At 37.0% G+C, this 15824-nt stretch overlaps 1 protein-coding gene across 5 annotated transcripts in view; it reads right to left on the bottom strand.

Moving 5' to 3' along the window:
• stxbp5b (syntaxin binding protein 5b (tomosyn)) overlaps positions 1 to 15824 on the bottom strand; it is a 53106-nt gene that overhangs the window by 27150 nt on the left and 10132 nt on the right. For all 5 annotated transcript variants that reach the window (XM_028437451.1, XM_028437454.1, XM_028437452.1 and 2 more), the window contains exons 3-9: positions 11626 to 11707; positions 11309 to 11409; positions 10134 to 10268; positions 3368 to 3431; positions 3160 to 3243; positions 421 to 544; positions 157 to 235 (exon numbers count right to left, since the gene is read on the bottom strand). In XM_028437451.1, the coding sequence (XP_028293252.1) occupies positions 157 to 235; positions 421 to 544; positions 3160 to 3243; positions 3368 to 3431; positions 10134 to 10268; positions 11309 to 11409; positions 11626 to 11707 (669 nt within the window). The remainder of the gene's footprint in view (positions 1 to 156; positions 236 to 420; positions 545 to 3159; positions 3244 to 3367; positions 3432 to 10133; positions 10269 to 11308; positions 11410 to 11625; positions 11708 to 15824) is intronic.

Genomic DNA, 15824 nt, shown 5'->3' with positions numbered 1-15824 from the left:
CATAATTCTTTTGCTGGTCTCTTGATCGCTTCATCCAAACCCTCGGATTAGGTGTTAAAATCAATGTGGAATAACAGGAAAGACTACTTTCTTTATAGGACATGGACACGGGTAAGAAGCAGTATGGGTGTGTGTGTGTGCCACCATCACACTCACCCAGCTCTTGTTGTTTTGTACTCCACTTTCAGGATAGGTTTACATGGTTCTGGCTTTTTTCCATCCTTCGGCTGCTTTCCTATAGGAGGTCAAATAATAAACGACCATTTGGCCTTAATGTTTACTACATATGGGGCAATGATATGGCATGTTTCTCTCATCCATCTGGTTTTACTGCACAAGTCACACTCTCAAGCATCGATATGTAACCTCAGCATGTTTTTGAATCTGTGTGTGTGTGTGTGTGTGTGTGTCAGCTCCTACCATGTGGGGTCATGATCTGTGCAGGCTTGGCCGGGGCTCGTATGTTCCATGTAGTCAAAGTGCCATCAGAGTGGCTGCAAACAAACTGTTTCCCCTCATGGTGCCAGGCCACAGAGTGAATAGCCTGTTTGAAGAAGCAGCAGCACATTTAGACTGTACAACACACTGTGCATCAGCAACACTTTCAACTCAAACGATGGATTCGCTTTCACATCTATATTTTACATCTATTATTATTTAAATCATTTCATTTAGTGCACACAAAACAAATTCATTCACATTAGAATTAGTGATGCACCGAAACTCCGGCCGACACTGTAGTTAAGCGTAGCCCTCCGCGATATATCGCGGTATTACGTTGCGCGATTCTCGGATCAATTCAAAATGCATCCATATTGATTGTTTTCTTTTTTACACCTGTATTTAACCAGGAAAGTCTTTTCCACTGCAGGAGACATTGTATCTGTACAAAGAAGTGCACTGAAACCTGGACATGTTGACCAGCTTGTGTCTTTTCAATAAAATCTAAAAAGAAAGTACTAACTTTCTGCATTTATCTGTTGTTCTAGGTATATACCTCAGTTAAGTTGCACTAAAGTCAAAGTTGGTTTAAAAGCCACAAGCAGATTGTATGTTATTTTTTTTAATTTTGAGTTGTTGGCACTTGGCATGTTAAAGCCAATTTTTTGAATGTAAAATATGCCAATACAATATATTTCATACATAATGATCTCATGAAGGTGTACACATTTACAGATTAGTTGTTTATTAAGTCATATATATATATATATATATATATAAAAAAATCGCAATAATCGCCTCACACTTTAATATCGGGATATATCGTATCGTACCATGACCTATGTATCGAGATACGAATCGTATCGCCAGATGCCAGGCAATACACACCCCTAGTTAACATGGACCATTACACAGCAGCCGAGCACTGGCTGAACATCAGCATATCAGCATCTGGTTTCAGTCTGTCAGCACATTTCACAGAGATCATCTGATCTTCATCAAGACTGTACTTATACGATATAAAGATCATTACTTATATGGGATTACACCAGCGACGTGGAGCACAAGAAATTCTCCACGCCGCAATCAAAGCAGGCAGAGACGCACACGCCCTGTGTGCATCTACAAAAACATGCTTGGATGATAAATTAAATGTGCATTGTGTTTTAATGAGAGAACATATTTAATTTGATTCTCTTCCAGCAGCCCAGTCAGTTATAGACCTATGCAATATTATTTAATGTATGAGTGGAAACAAGTTAAAGTTAAATATTGAATATATTTTTGTTTTATATTGTGCATTGTTGGAATGTCAGTGCGACAGGTTTATTCTTAATTTATACAATTGCAATGTTGTAATTTTAGTGAGGTGAGCACACATTCAGAGCCATTAATGTAATGGGACTAATAATTTGTGTTTCAGTTTTCAGCCTTGGTGTTCTGTAATTACTTTCACTTAATTTAAAGTCTGTGAAAAGCAGAAATAAATTTGTGTTATGAGTTTGTTACACCACAGAAACATGTGTCATTGACCACGGAGCCAAATTTGAAAGATGAAAAACATCGCCAAGTATATAAAATGAGGTCTCAAAATCATAAAAAACAAGCACTTGTTTCTGTTCTTAAATGCTGGGGGCGTGTCAGTTAAAGGCGCTGGAACCACGCCCACGTGCGGGAAGGGCACCGCCTCCTTAATGTATTAACCCTAACCCTATGGGTGAGAGCAGTGTGAAAGACAAAAAATGTAGGAAAAATCAAAAAATGCTCAGATCGAGCCAAACGAGGTGTCCACGGAAAGGTCTTCTCCGCCTGAGTCAGAACTGCGCCCACTAGAGGCGAAAAACAAAATCGCGGTGCAAAAAAAGTGCTAATTTAATTGAAAATGTGGCACCCAGTGGACGCGTTTTATTCCCTCGAGTCAGAATATGTGGTTTGTTTTAGGCTAGGGGCCGAATTGCGCACGCTGAAGGCTGTGGAAGTTTGGTGTGCTTCAGCAGCAGGGTCGGGTTAATGCTAATGATGGCTCTGTTACGTAACGCGGCTATGATTTCTGACCAGCCAATTAAATCCTGAACAAAGAAATTTGAAACATGTTTTACATGTTTTAAGGAATACATTAATGACCTATTTCATGTGTTTAAAAAGAAAATGTCAAAATTTGCTTTATGGACGACCATGGCTCAGGTGGTAGTGGGTCGTCTTCTGATCGAGAGGTTGGGGGTTCGATCCCAGTACCTAACTATGTGTCGAAGTGTCCTTGGGCAAGACACTGAACCCAAAGTTGCTCCCAGTGGTCGACTAGCGCCTTGCATGGCAGTCCTGTCCCACTGGTGTGGGTGAATGAGCTGATATGTAAAGCGCTTTGAGACTGCTTCAGTGTGGTGATAAAGTGCTATATAAAATCAAGTCCATTTTACCAAGTCCATTTTTTTTTTACACGGACATTAAATGGATTTCTTTAATTGAAACATACGGTCTATGCAGTGGTCCTCTCTTTTCTTGGGCCTAATCATTTCCAGCCTTGGCGTGGGAGGTTTTTCTAATAGGCCTGAGAGACTCCTCAGAAAACAGAGGCCTGACAAACAGCATTACCAGGTTTTATGACCAATCATTATTATGTCTGTTACTCTTTTTCCCTAAACTCATTTCTAAGACAACAAAGAGATAACCCAGAACAAACTCTCACAAGAACTGAGTGGAAGGAAACTAACGCCTTACCTCATCATAATTGTAGCGACAGTCAGCTTTTTTGGACTTCAGATCCCACAACACCACCACACCACACTCAAACCCAATCAGAAGCTGTACGAGCAGATAAAGAAACCACGTTAATCCACATAATAAAAACTGATAACCAAAGAAACAAAAAAATGCATAAAGACAACACAGAAAATGCAACATTTTTACAGTTGTACAATGATGTTACCTTGCCCTCGTCCATGGGGTTATCACTGATGTGCACTACAGGTCCTGGATGCGTCTTGGTGGATCTATAGGGCGAAAAATAATTAAGTGAATGAACAATATTTGTTTGATTAGATTAGACTGAAATATAATAAAACCCTGATTTAAAAATAAATAATGACTACATTTGTGAAACCAATGGCATGGATTGGATTACACATGCGTCTGTTTGCATCTACATCTAGAAACGCGACTAGAGGGTCACACAACGGTCAACCAGACTACAGTGTAAGGAAGCAAGATCTCCGTGGCAACGGAGCAAGGAACATGGAGGGAGTGTCTAGAACAGTGTTGGTGCCTTGGATGGGGTCTGGCTCCAGAGGACAATGATCTCATTGCTCCTAATGAGTCCATACAGTCAGAGATGTTGGAGTGGATTAAAGGTCATGAGTATTGACTGCACTGTTACTAATCCTAAAAAAAAAATCACTAATACACCAAAAACACCTGTAAAAGCACTTAAATATCAGATTAGAAGATTATGTTTTAGTTATTATGCATTAGGTATATGTTTATGTAGCCATCAAAGTTAGTTCACTTAATAAAGTTAATTAATTATACAGTTAATTAAAATATGATTCATTTCGTCGACTATATCTCTGCAGTATTCATTTCACTGAAAATTAAAGATTACAGAGCTGTGCATTTGTGCAGAATGGATTTAAAGATGTTTCAGACAAACTGAGCAGAGTTTAAATGCACTTTGAGCTACATTTTTTGTATGAAAAGTGTTTTTTTTTTATAAATAAAGATTGATTGATCGAGGTTAGAATGCGTCAGTGGTTTTTACCAAAGTAATCACAGCTAACACAAGACCATGTAAAAATGCCCCACAGTCCAAGACAAGACCCTCAGAAAATAGTCTAGAAACAAGAAGACAGTCATCAACATCCCCAGCCAGACTGGTTGTCATAACTCACAACCTTTTCCTAAAGGTTCTAAATCTAAGAACTTAGATGTATACATAAGAAAAAATTATCAAAATATAAAATCACTAACTATCTTGAGTGTTTTCTAAAAAAAACTGTCCCCTTTGAAGATACCTCGAACAGAGTAAAAAAAACAGCACAAGGGCAATAACTCAGAAAAACGGAACATGGGCAATAACTCCGAAAAAAATTATTGCGCACTTCTCATTTTCAAACTCCATTAAAGTATTGATACCCACCAGCCACCAACGTTACTTTTGACAGTAACTAGTACTCTAATGCAATATTTTTCAAAGAAATAACGCAGTTACTGTTACAATATGGTGTGTTTGTCCGTGACTGTTATTCAGGAACAGATCAGCAAAGCAATCGCATGGTATGTTGTTGTAAATAAGAAGCCTGTCGCTACTGCTGAGTCACTGCTTTCAGCAGCTCGGTAGCCTCGGTAGCCTATGTTGATATGTTTAGCATTGTGTAGCTGAGAAAACATTACTGTGCTAAGGTTGAAAAATGTATTCCAAATGTTAATTCAAATTGTTTTCATTTATTTATTTTAGAAGGTTTCGTGTGTTTATGTTGTACGTTGTTGATAGTTATTGTACTTAAGATGTAAGGGGACATTCTAACTAAACACAACCGTTTCATAATGCTGAAGCCACTTAAATTTTTTATCTTTGATTCTGAATAATATTCAGGTTGTTTTGCATTATTTATTTCAGAATTCCTTGTAACATTTTCAGTTTCTGCTGGTCTCAGGAAAATAAACTAACATTGAAAGAATACTTAGTGTTTCAGTCAGATTGGTGTTTGCAAATACTAATACTGAGCAGAGTTTAGGACTGTAAATGCCAATGATTAGAAACTGTACAATTAGATACAATAACATTTCATTTATCAGAGACTTTTATCCAAAGCAATGTTAATACAGGAGCAGTAGCGGTAGGAGGGATTCAAACCACTGACCCTCTGATTACAAGCCAGCTTCCTTAACCACCACAGAGCTGATCAACAGTGGATTATTTTCTGATACAGCACTGATATGAAGCTGTACGGACCCAAAAAATTAACAATTCTTTAATTCTAAGTAACTCAAAAGTTACTTTTTCCAGTAACACATCACTTTTTGGTGCAAGTAATCAAAACAGTCACTGAGTTACTTTGTGAATGAAGTAACTAGTAACGGTAACTAGTTACTTTTTTACAGTAACTAGCACAATACTGGAAGCCACACACTGAAATTTGGTTATCGTATCTTAAACAGTTTCTGAGAAAAGCTGTCCTTTTGACTCGGACGGACAGATGGACGGAGCTCAAACCATTAACCCTCTTCCACACTGTGGTGGGGATAATAAAGTCCGGTCTGGAGTACTACAACACTATAATGTACAACAGTATTGGGATAATCATCACCGCTAGGGTAAAGAAAAACTGCTCTTTAGTGACCACCACATGTTTGAGTGCTGGCCTTCACACATCCACCATTAAAGTGCACAGGCAGAACAATAACACTAAAGCTGATTTAATTAAGATCACACCTGCCAGGTGGGAGCATTCAGCTTCTGTCCAAGAGAGAGTTAAAGTGTGTAGAACAGTTTGCTCCTCTTCACTTTCTTTTCTGTACTTTTAAACTCAGATTGTCATCAGATGAACATGTCACAATCTGTTCTGAGCAGAATTCATTTTACTTTATATCAGATCGAGACTGATGCGCCAGAGGAAATTGATTTTAAAGTTGATGTCAGATGTACTTTTGGCAGAATAATTCAGATAGATGCACTCAAAAACATACACTGCTTTGTAACAGCTACTGAATCACTAGTTTTTGTTGATTTAGATTCTTAAAAACTTTTCTGCTTTAACCTTTTCAATGAATTAAATCTTATCTCAACAGCCACAAATTAAAAATTCCAATCAAGCTTAATGAACTATTTCAAATCTTAATGGATTATTGTGAGGCATTGGTTCTTGCGCTTCTTATTGTCTTAGGGGAAGAGAGGATTTATTCATTTATTTATACAATTCTGTCTTGAAGTTTTGTAAATTTCAGGTTTCATTAAAATCTGAACATTTGTCTCAATGACAAACTCGAAGAATAAATGTTCAATGAGATGAAGACGTGAATTCGGTTCATAAACCTAGTTTTCAGTTAGTAAACTAATGGCTCAGCAACATTTTCTCATACAGAGTTAACACGTTGGGTATGAAGACTACAAAAAAATTCATTGAGGATGTGGTTTACCATGGCAACGAGACAAAAAATAAAACATCTCCATCACATCATCACATATGAACATGGATTCACCCGCAGCAGGGGAGAGATGATGAAAAGCTCAAACTTAATGAGTGTCAAACACTTACAGGTTCAGTAAACCATGGCTTCATTTTAATCTGTTTCATGACGTATGACCATATTTAGAAAGTCTTTCATTGTTAAATGAAAGGCTGCGTTGTATCTTAAAGAGGAAACTGGTAGGTAGGTATCCTTAATTCTTGCTTTATCTGTTTTGGGTAAACTACGAGACTTTTTTTATTTGATCATTTAAGTAAAAATCCTAATAACTGTCAAGAAATGGCAAGTGAAGCTTTAGTTTGTTGTATTTTTCAGTTAACTGGGATTTAAATCCTTCAAATACATCATAACTCCTCCCCTTTTCATCAAACAATCAAACCACAAAGCTTGTTTTCTTTACGTACCTTCTGCAACCGATAAATGGGACATTATTAAATATATTGGGTTAGAGCTAGGGATGTCCCGATACAACTTTTTCATTTCTGATATGATACCGATATTGCAGACTTGCGTATCAGACGATACCGATATTGATCCGATATCTTTATTACTCTTTTTTTTTTTTTTCTTTTTTTTTAATAATAAATAATAATGACTTATTTTGTAGTGTGGAATGTTAGAAAAGTCTTGATGTTACTCAAACAGAGAACAATAGTCAGCAACAGTAGGTATGAGAAAAACTGACCCATTTATTATTAACCAAATGGTTACATAATTTTTAACCTTCAAAATAATATCTACAGTATTCTACAATTGAAAAAAAAAAAAAAAAAAAAAAGAAATGAAAATAAATAAATAAATAAATAAAAAATCGGAAAATGTGGAAATCTGAATCCGATATTTGTTTCCAGGCTAAGATCGGACCGATATCAAATATCGGATCGGGACACCCCTAGTTAGAGTAGTGTTTTTCAACCTTGGGGTCATCTGAAATTTAAATGGGATTTTCTGGAATGTTTTAAAAATAATTACTGATTAAACATAAATTTGACATTTTTCTTAATTAATCAATCTTGAACAACTGTATTCTACAATTTCAATCTACTTTAAATAAAATGTAATATAACAAAAAGAAGAATGAAAAACAAAAAGATAAAGAAAAAAAACAGTAAAAAATAGGTCAAAGTCCTGATGCAATTGCAAATTAACAAAGCAATGTAAAATGGCTGTTTATCTCAAATGTATTGTTACAGAGCCATGAAAAAGTATTTGGCCCTGATTATTTTGCATAATTATGGCACTTAAATGTTCCAGATTATCAAACCAATTTTAATATTTGACCAAAACCCAAGTAAATCTAAAAATGCAGTTTCTAAATGATAATTTTATTTATTAAGATGGGAAATCTTTAACTTGTTACACAACGTGCAGTCGTGCTGGTTAATGCACCCATAAAGTTTTCTGCTCACTAGAATTGGATTTGCTTGTATGTGACCTTTTGCTACTTACACCAGACATTGTGCAGAAAACACAGCTCAACATTTACCAACAGAGGTCGTAATGTTACTTAGCAGAGGATGTTTACATGAGGGATTAGAGGTCATCCAGTGGGCACTTCCTATCAAAGACATTAAGTTAAATCTGGCAACACACTCCTCCAGAAATCTCAAGTGCAATCCTTGGCTTGGCCCAATCCCCACCTACACACAGCGCTCGCTCTGCTCCCAGTTCAACTCTTCTCTCCGCTCACAGGATGCAGTGCATCCACATTTCTTTGCATCTGGTTTACTGTCAGCAGAACCAGTGCACCATTACATTTTTCAGTTACAATCACATTTTCAATTACCCATGTTCAGTTACAATTCAATTACAGTGACCAGCAATTATAACTAAATTGCAATTACTTTATATTCTCAGAAAGACAATTACAATTATGTTCTTAATTACTAAAGTTCAATTAGAATTAATCAAATTTACTGAGCCTGAAATAAATAACCTAATAAAAGTTATCTTTCCTTTTGTGTTAGCATCTCTTATGCAAAAAGCTCAGTTTGACCCATGTCTTAAAGGTCCAGTATGCTATTTTTCACCCATCTCCATTTTCTTCCAAGAACCGCAACAACATAGTATTTGAGGTTTATTTTCCTAAACTCGCCTGTTTTCTGGAGTTTTAGCCCTCTGAAAAGTCTATTTCAGTACGCTTCTAAAAACAGGCTGTTTTGGGGCTTTCGTGCATATGCAAGAGTGGGCGTGTCTGTAGATGCAGACTTCATGCCTCGCTCTTGCGAGGGTGATCAGTGATCACCAAGGTGATTTTCATTTGCTATCCACACACTCTTGTTATTGTTTTCAGCCAAAAAACTGCACATTACAGTAAAACACATGGATATGTAGGCGGCTATTGTGATTGTGAGTCATACAAACGCTGCTTCAGGGTGTGTGTGTGTGTGGCAGCAGCAGTAGAGTCAGTCATCTGTTTCAAACACTCACAGAAGTGTTAAGCTGCTAAGTCACATTCTTGTCAACTTCTCCTCTCCTAACCACAGGAATGGTGCATTTAAGGTGACAATCATTTATTTTGTCCAAACGCTGCGTCGCATTGGTTCACAAAGACGTCAGCTCATCTCAAAGGTGACACGAGGCAGTATAAAGGGTATTAAAAGTGGAACTGCTCGTTGGGTGCTACACCGTATCTGTCCACTGCTCTTCAGGGAGGGGTTAAATGCAGAGAACACATTTTGTGTATGTAGCTTTACATATGTCAATAAAGTATAATATATATTCTACTGTATATTAAACCACAGTGTTTGTTTTGTCTGTGAGATAGTTTGAGAGGGAGGAGCTCACATTCTCACATTCTTATAGGGAGGAGGAGCCAGGATTGTCAGAAGGAGGAGTTTCCGCATTGTGACGTCACAACGCGAGAAAAATCAAACTCGGCCGTTTGGAGCTGACATTTTACAAAATGTGGAATAACAAGGAAGGGAGGAAACAGAACTTTTCATCTTTGACCCTCTGAATGAGGCTAAAGAGATGTATATCACTGTAGCAAAACCATTATAAAGTAATTTTTCCATAATACTGCCCCTTTAAATCAGCTGTAAAATACACTGAAAATCAATATCATCTAATTACTTTCCTATCTATTGGTTACCTTATTAGGCATCGTAATCAATGAAAATATAGGTTTTAATATTGGGGACATTTGAGCCATATATGTGTCAGTATACCCTTAGATTTTTTTTTTTTTTTTTAAATGGTAAAATGTAAGAAAGCTTGAAAGGAATAACTGTTAACTACATACAGTATGTGTAGAACTGTACGTAAAACTTAATTCTCCAGTTCTGCATTAAATTTAAAAACTTTCATGGCAATCACAATTTAATTACGATTACGACAGCAAAAAAATGTTAAATTACAATTACAATTATAATTATGCAATAATTGTAATTAATGATCAATTATGCAATAACAATTATAATTGACCCCAACTCTAGCAGTGTGTGAACCAGTGTGCATGTACAGTATGTGGGGAGGGGGAAACACTCAGCAGTGCAATCCGAACTCACAGTTCGATGGCTTTGTTCCACATAATAACGTAGCCTGAGAGGGTGAAGGACTCCACGTTGACGATGTGGATGTTTCCTCTTTCGGTGCCGATATACAGCCATTTACTCTGGAAGGGCAGGTGGCAGTATGTGATTCTGTAGGAAATAAGCATCCATCATTAGCAACCGTTTCATTAGCTCATCCCAACTCAATCCCATCAAAGGGTCACCCCTCACCCCTAATAACACTGGTCAGACTGGAAGGAGTGGCAAATGACTCACATTTAATTACAAAAGGCCTTGCACAGTGACACACTAATAAAGCCAAGCTATATATAGATCAGTAGAAGAGAGAGAGCCTGTAAATACTGCTTTACACTTTGGACAGTCAGCTATTCAGTTACAACACATGCACAGTATGTTTAGGTGAAGAGGCTCATATCCAGGAATCATTTATGTCATCATCATTTGGAATATGAATTATTCAAGGTGATAAAGTTGCACGCAACCACCACCTCTTTTTGTCCCAATTTATGAGTTTTCAATTTCAAGAAACATCTAGGTTCCACTTTTTAACGTTTTTGTTTTTTCAGGTGAAATCAAAACTATTTTAAAATGTGATAAACATTGCAGAAAAATGCAGTAATAAGTAAGGGGTGTCCCGATCAGATATTGATATTGGTCCGATATCAGTAAAAATCGGATTATATCTAAATACTCTTTATTGGATTTATTGAAGTTATTTTTTAGGGTCTTTAAATGTATTTATTATATTCGATTGTAGAATATTGGTATGTTTAAGGTTAACATCTATGTAACTCATTTTTTATTGCACTACTTTTGAACAAACAATATGTTTACAGTGCAAAATTAAGCTTTACAATGGAATACTGAAAACATTTAATAAATGCTAAACTTAAAAAAAATATACTTGAGAATTCAAAATGTACCAAAGGGCTAACTGAATAAATACACTATTACAGACTGCAGAGCCCATATTATAAATATTGCAGACGACCAGGTTAATTTAATCGTGGCAACCAAAATCATGATCACGATTAAAATTTGATTATTGTGCAGCCCAAATGTGCAGCATAAAATATCTAAGTTCTTATGTTGAAATAACTACTTTATCATTAAAATACACGTATGACGTCAAATGTCGATCATTCTGATTCTCAGCCAGCATCACCTACCGCTCTCTGTTAAACTTCAGTGAATGTAGGATTGCAGGGATTTTCTGCCTCAGGTTCCACAGGTGGATGCTGTCATCCGCTAAGGCACTCACCAGCGCCCCCTACACAGAGTGGGGACAAAAACACCTTAGCTTCTGTTACACAGCAGCATTAGCACACTAAATAACTACTACAGAGAAATGTGCCATTTTCTAACTAAAAACACTATATTCATGAGAGCTATGGGGATGGGTGCATTTGAAGATAAGCTGTTGGATCCGTGTGTGAGACCGAGTAAGGAGGGAATTAAAGTGAGGTAACAGGTAGTGAGAACAAACCTCATTGATGAGGAACTGGAGCTGGATGATGGCAGCTCCGCTCTCATGCTGACAATAGCACTCCACGCCTGCACGGCCAAAGCTGGTTGGATAGGTTAAAGAAAACTGGACAAGTTCTGACAGAGTACATGCAAAACTTAAGATATCAATATCCGTCATTGGATTCAAATTTGCGGATTCACAGATTTTTCTTTTTTTTTTCCCAATTAATTAATTTATTTAATTCAATTGTAGAATACTGTAGATATTATGTTAAAATGTATGTAACCAATTGGTTAATAATAAATGGGTCAGTTTTTCTCATACCTACTGTTGCTGACTATTGTTCTCTGTTTGACTCACTTGATCACTTGATGCTGCCTTTTATAACATTCCACACAACAAAATAAGTAATAAAAGTATCTATGATTCGTGCTGATATCGTATCGGATCGATATCGGGCAATACCCAAAGCTGCAATATCGGTATCGTTTCAGAAGTGAAAAAGTTGTATTGGGACACCCCTACAATTAATCACCGAGACTGAACTAAATAACCCAATAAAACGAAACCTTCTTCTTGTGTTAGCATCTCTTATGCTAGCTGTGCTAGCTTTCTGTTAGCATCTCTCATGATAACGGGTCAATAAGTCCCACTTATCTGTCACAGAAGGTAAAGACAGAAAACAACCTTTGCTGTTTGATTGTTTGAGGAAAAAAGAAGTAGTTATGATGTAACTGGAGGATTTAAATCCCATTTACCAGAAAAATTCAAAACAAAACAAAACTTAGTTATGATTTTTCCTGAAATGATCCCTGAAAGCTAATCAAATGTCTCTTGGTTTACCCAAAACAGATAATACAAGGATACCTACAAAGCAGTTTCCCCTTTAAGATAAATCACAGTACTTAATACATTATTTTTTTTTCATTTCTTGGTTACCGTGTTTGGCTTCCTAATCAATGAAAATATTGATTCATATTTTTGGTGTGGACTCGGCCTTTTTTTCTGTCAGTATACCCCGAGATTCTTTAATTTTTATTAAAAAGATAAAATGATCCTGCAAAGAACTGACAGGTAGTGGGAAAAGTTGATATGAAACACATTTTAATTTTAATAATTGTTAACTACTGTATGTATGTGTAAGACATAGAACTGTATCATGGCTCCACAGGTTTGTGTTGAATTAAATTATTAATGACAGTTTTTATAGAATTTCCACATCAATTACAATTACAAAGTCAATTATCTGAACTCAAATACAATTCAATTATGATTGCAACAGCAACAGATTTTTTCACTTACGATTAAAATCATAATCGCAATTAATTATCAATTACACGATTAGAATTATAATTGACCCCAACCTCGACTGTTACTATGCACCCTAAACCTTGATCTGTTTTTTGCTGCGACTGCTTGATTTTAAACATCTTATTTTTTTTCAACATCCACCAGCTTCTTAAGTGGGCGTGGCCACACCTGCAAGCAGATTGAACCAGGGACACCGGCCATAGTGACACACAGACCATTAGGAAGGGAATTTATACAAAAATTAATCTCAAATATTGTGCACAAATGACAGACAATCCATTTATGTTTGAAAGGAAATCTTCTTTTCACTCGTGTGATCACTGTTACAAAGTGAGTAGCACCAAAGCAGAAGGAAGCACCAAAAGATGTAATCTTACAAGAAAACTCAGCATATTAAAATGACAAGAATGTATTGTGCACTCATCCTCCAAATGAAAACATCATAGGGTTAAATATTCAAGACCATTTTTCCCTGGAAGGCATGATAACTGTGAACAGGATCAACCAAGCTCTGTTTAAACAATCCCTCGATGCCTTAAGCAAACTAAGGTGGAGTTACAGGAGACCGTTTCAGGACGGGCTCTAGTCTGCAGTGGCCATCGCTTCCACAGAAACACACAAACACAAACACAAACAGACTTTTCAACTTAGGGCTGGCGCCAGACGGAACCTTCTGGCAACTGAGCTCCCATTCACCCATGACCTTTCCATCCAGTTTTAGCTCATGGTCCAGCAAACTCTGTGCAGAATTTGTCATAATTATAAATGATTATCATGTCCCCACAGGTCCAGGATGGAGGAGTTAAGTTATTATTATTTATTAAGTTATTAAGTGAAGTCTGTTTTAAGCCCTCTAGCCATGCTGAAATGGGAACAAAGAAGTAGACCAAAAATCAAGGACGCTGCCTGAAACCTTATTAAAGCTGTAGAGTCAACTCAAGAGCAATGCAACTGTTTTTTTTTTTTTTTTTTTTAAAGATGCTGTTACAGATAGTTTCTGTGAGCATAAACTTCGGTATCGTAAATGTGTCTAAACACCAAACTGATTCTGTTGTAATGTGGCTTAATGGAGCTGCTGAGCAAAGCTACTTTCTAGGGATGCAGGAATTCACTGGGACAGACCTCACAAACAGACTGAATAAGTGGGGAATCAGGTGGAGCATCTGGGGAATCACATTCTACAGCACACAGAAAAGAAGAAAAAGAAAAAAACTCACACAAGCTGAACAGACCAGAATGATTAGTGTTATAATCCACAGCCAAAATGTCAAAATCTGATAAGTCACACTTTAAAGGCTTGAAAGAAATTTTTATCACCATTAAACATGATATAGTAGGTCCAAATGTATATGGGCACCCCGGTTTTTTCAAGAAAATTGCGATTACATGCACAATCGGGATCCGATTCGGGTGAAACTCAGTTTGGTAAGTGAGGACTCAACCAAACATAACCGATCCAATTTCACTAAAGATCAGTCAAATACAAACTAAATATTAAGTTTTTAAAACTGATCCAGAATCAGTATAATAACAATAATAATTCAAAGTCGCTATACAGAATTAAGGCATTTTTCTTTCACTCCACACTTAGTGGTAGTAAGCTAGTATTGTAGCCACAGCTGCCCTGGGGTAGACTGACGGAAGCAAAACTGCCATAGTGCGCCATTGGCCCCTCCGACCACCACCAACTCTCACTCACTACATTCATACTAGGCAATGTGGGTAAAGTGCCTTGCCCAAGAACACAATGACAGATACCACTGGAGTGACTGTCCCCCACTGTGGCATCTGGAATTATTAGTGGTCTCCCATCTAACTACTAACCAGGCCCAGACCTGCTTAGCTTCCAAGATCCAACAAGATCTTTATACCACAATGGTATAAAGATCTGGATTTCCTAAAAATCCTATCACTTAATCCTTATCCCATTTATTATTTTTCCTGAAAATTTCATCAAAATCTGTCCACTGACTTTATGAGTTACTGTTCACAAACAAATAAACGCCGGCAAAAACATAACCTCCACGACAAAGAGAACAAGATATTTGCCTCTTAAAGACGGGCATGTTTTTAATGAAGAGACTAAAAGATATTTAACTTAAGCTTTGATTCTCTTTATTAATATCTCATCTAATTTTCACAGAATAGAACAAAATGTGGATGAATTCCACAATAAAAGCAGAAGTATGGTTGACTTGGTCCTGGAATGATCGGCCATCAAAGTGATTAGTTTAAAATGACGAAGGAGTTTACGTATCATTGTCATTCTAGAGACATCTCACTTAAAGCTGATATCCGGAGTTTCTGAGAAACGTCTCGATGTCCCGCCCCAAACAGCCTCATTTCCTCCCACTGCCTCTGCCAAACTACCAAAAGCCATGCCTCTACTTTTCTGCATGCGCATCGCAGAACATAACGAGGTCTCATCAGGTTGCATTGATATAGGTCTATGGGTCAGGTAAGAGCAAAATCATATTTACCTGTTTGCCGTTGTGACGCGCGGCCTTGTTTCCGTGCACAGTTCCTCATTCACTTTGATTGACAGTCTCAAAAACAGAAAGTCAAAGCCTATTGGCTGGACACGCTCGGCGATCATTTCCATTTGCATAGGGGTCTATAGGGTGAAGGTGGGACTTACAGTATATACATTAATGTATATGAATGACCATTGGCAGTAGACCATAGTAAAAGACTAGTTAGGTATTTTTTCACATTTCAAAAGAATTATACATAAACATAGATTTCTCAGAAACTCCGGATATCAGCTTTAAGGTCAGTCAAACATCAACACTTTCCCATATCACTAAATCATTAGGAATCATCACAACATTTTATCATCAGCCATCAAATAATGATCAGCTGAGCAGGAAGTTGTCTTTCTGATGTGAACGCAAGATGAAGTTCAA

Source organism: Gouania willdenowi, chromosome 22 (genome assembly GCF_900634775.1).
Source record: "Gouania willdenowi chromosome 22, fGouWil2.1, whole genome shotgun sequence".
Lineage (NCBI taxonomy): Eukaryota > Metazoa > Chordata > Actinopteri > Blenniiformes > Gobiesocidae > Gouania > Gouania willdenowi.
Note: the sequence above shows the minus strand (reverse complement) of the source record. Positions and strands in the feature narration are given on the sequence as shown.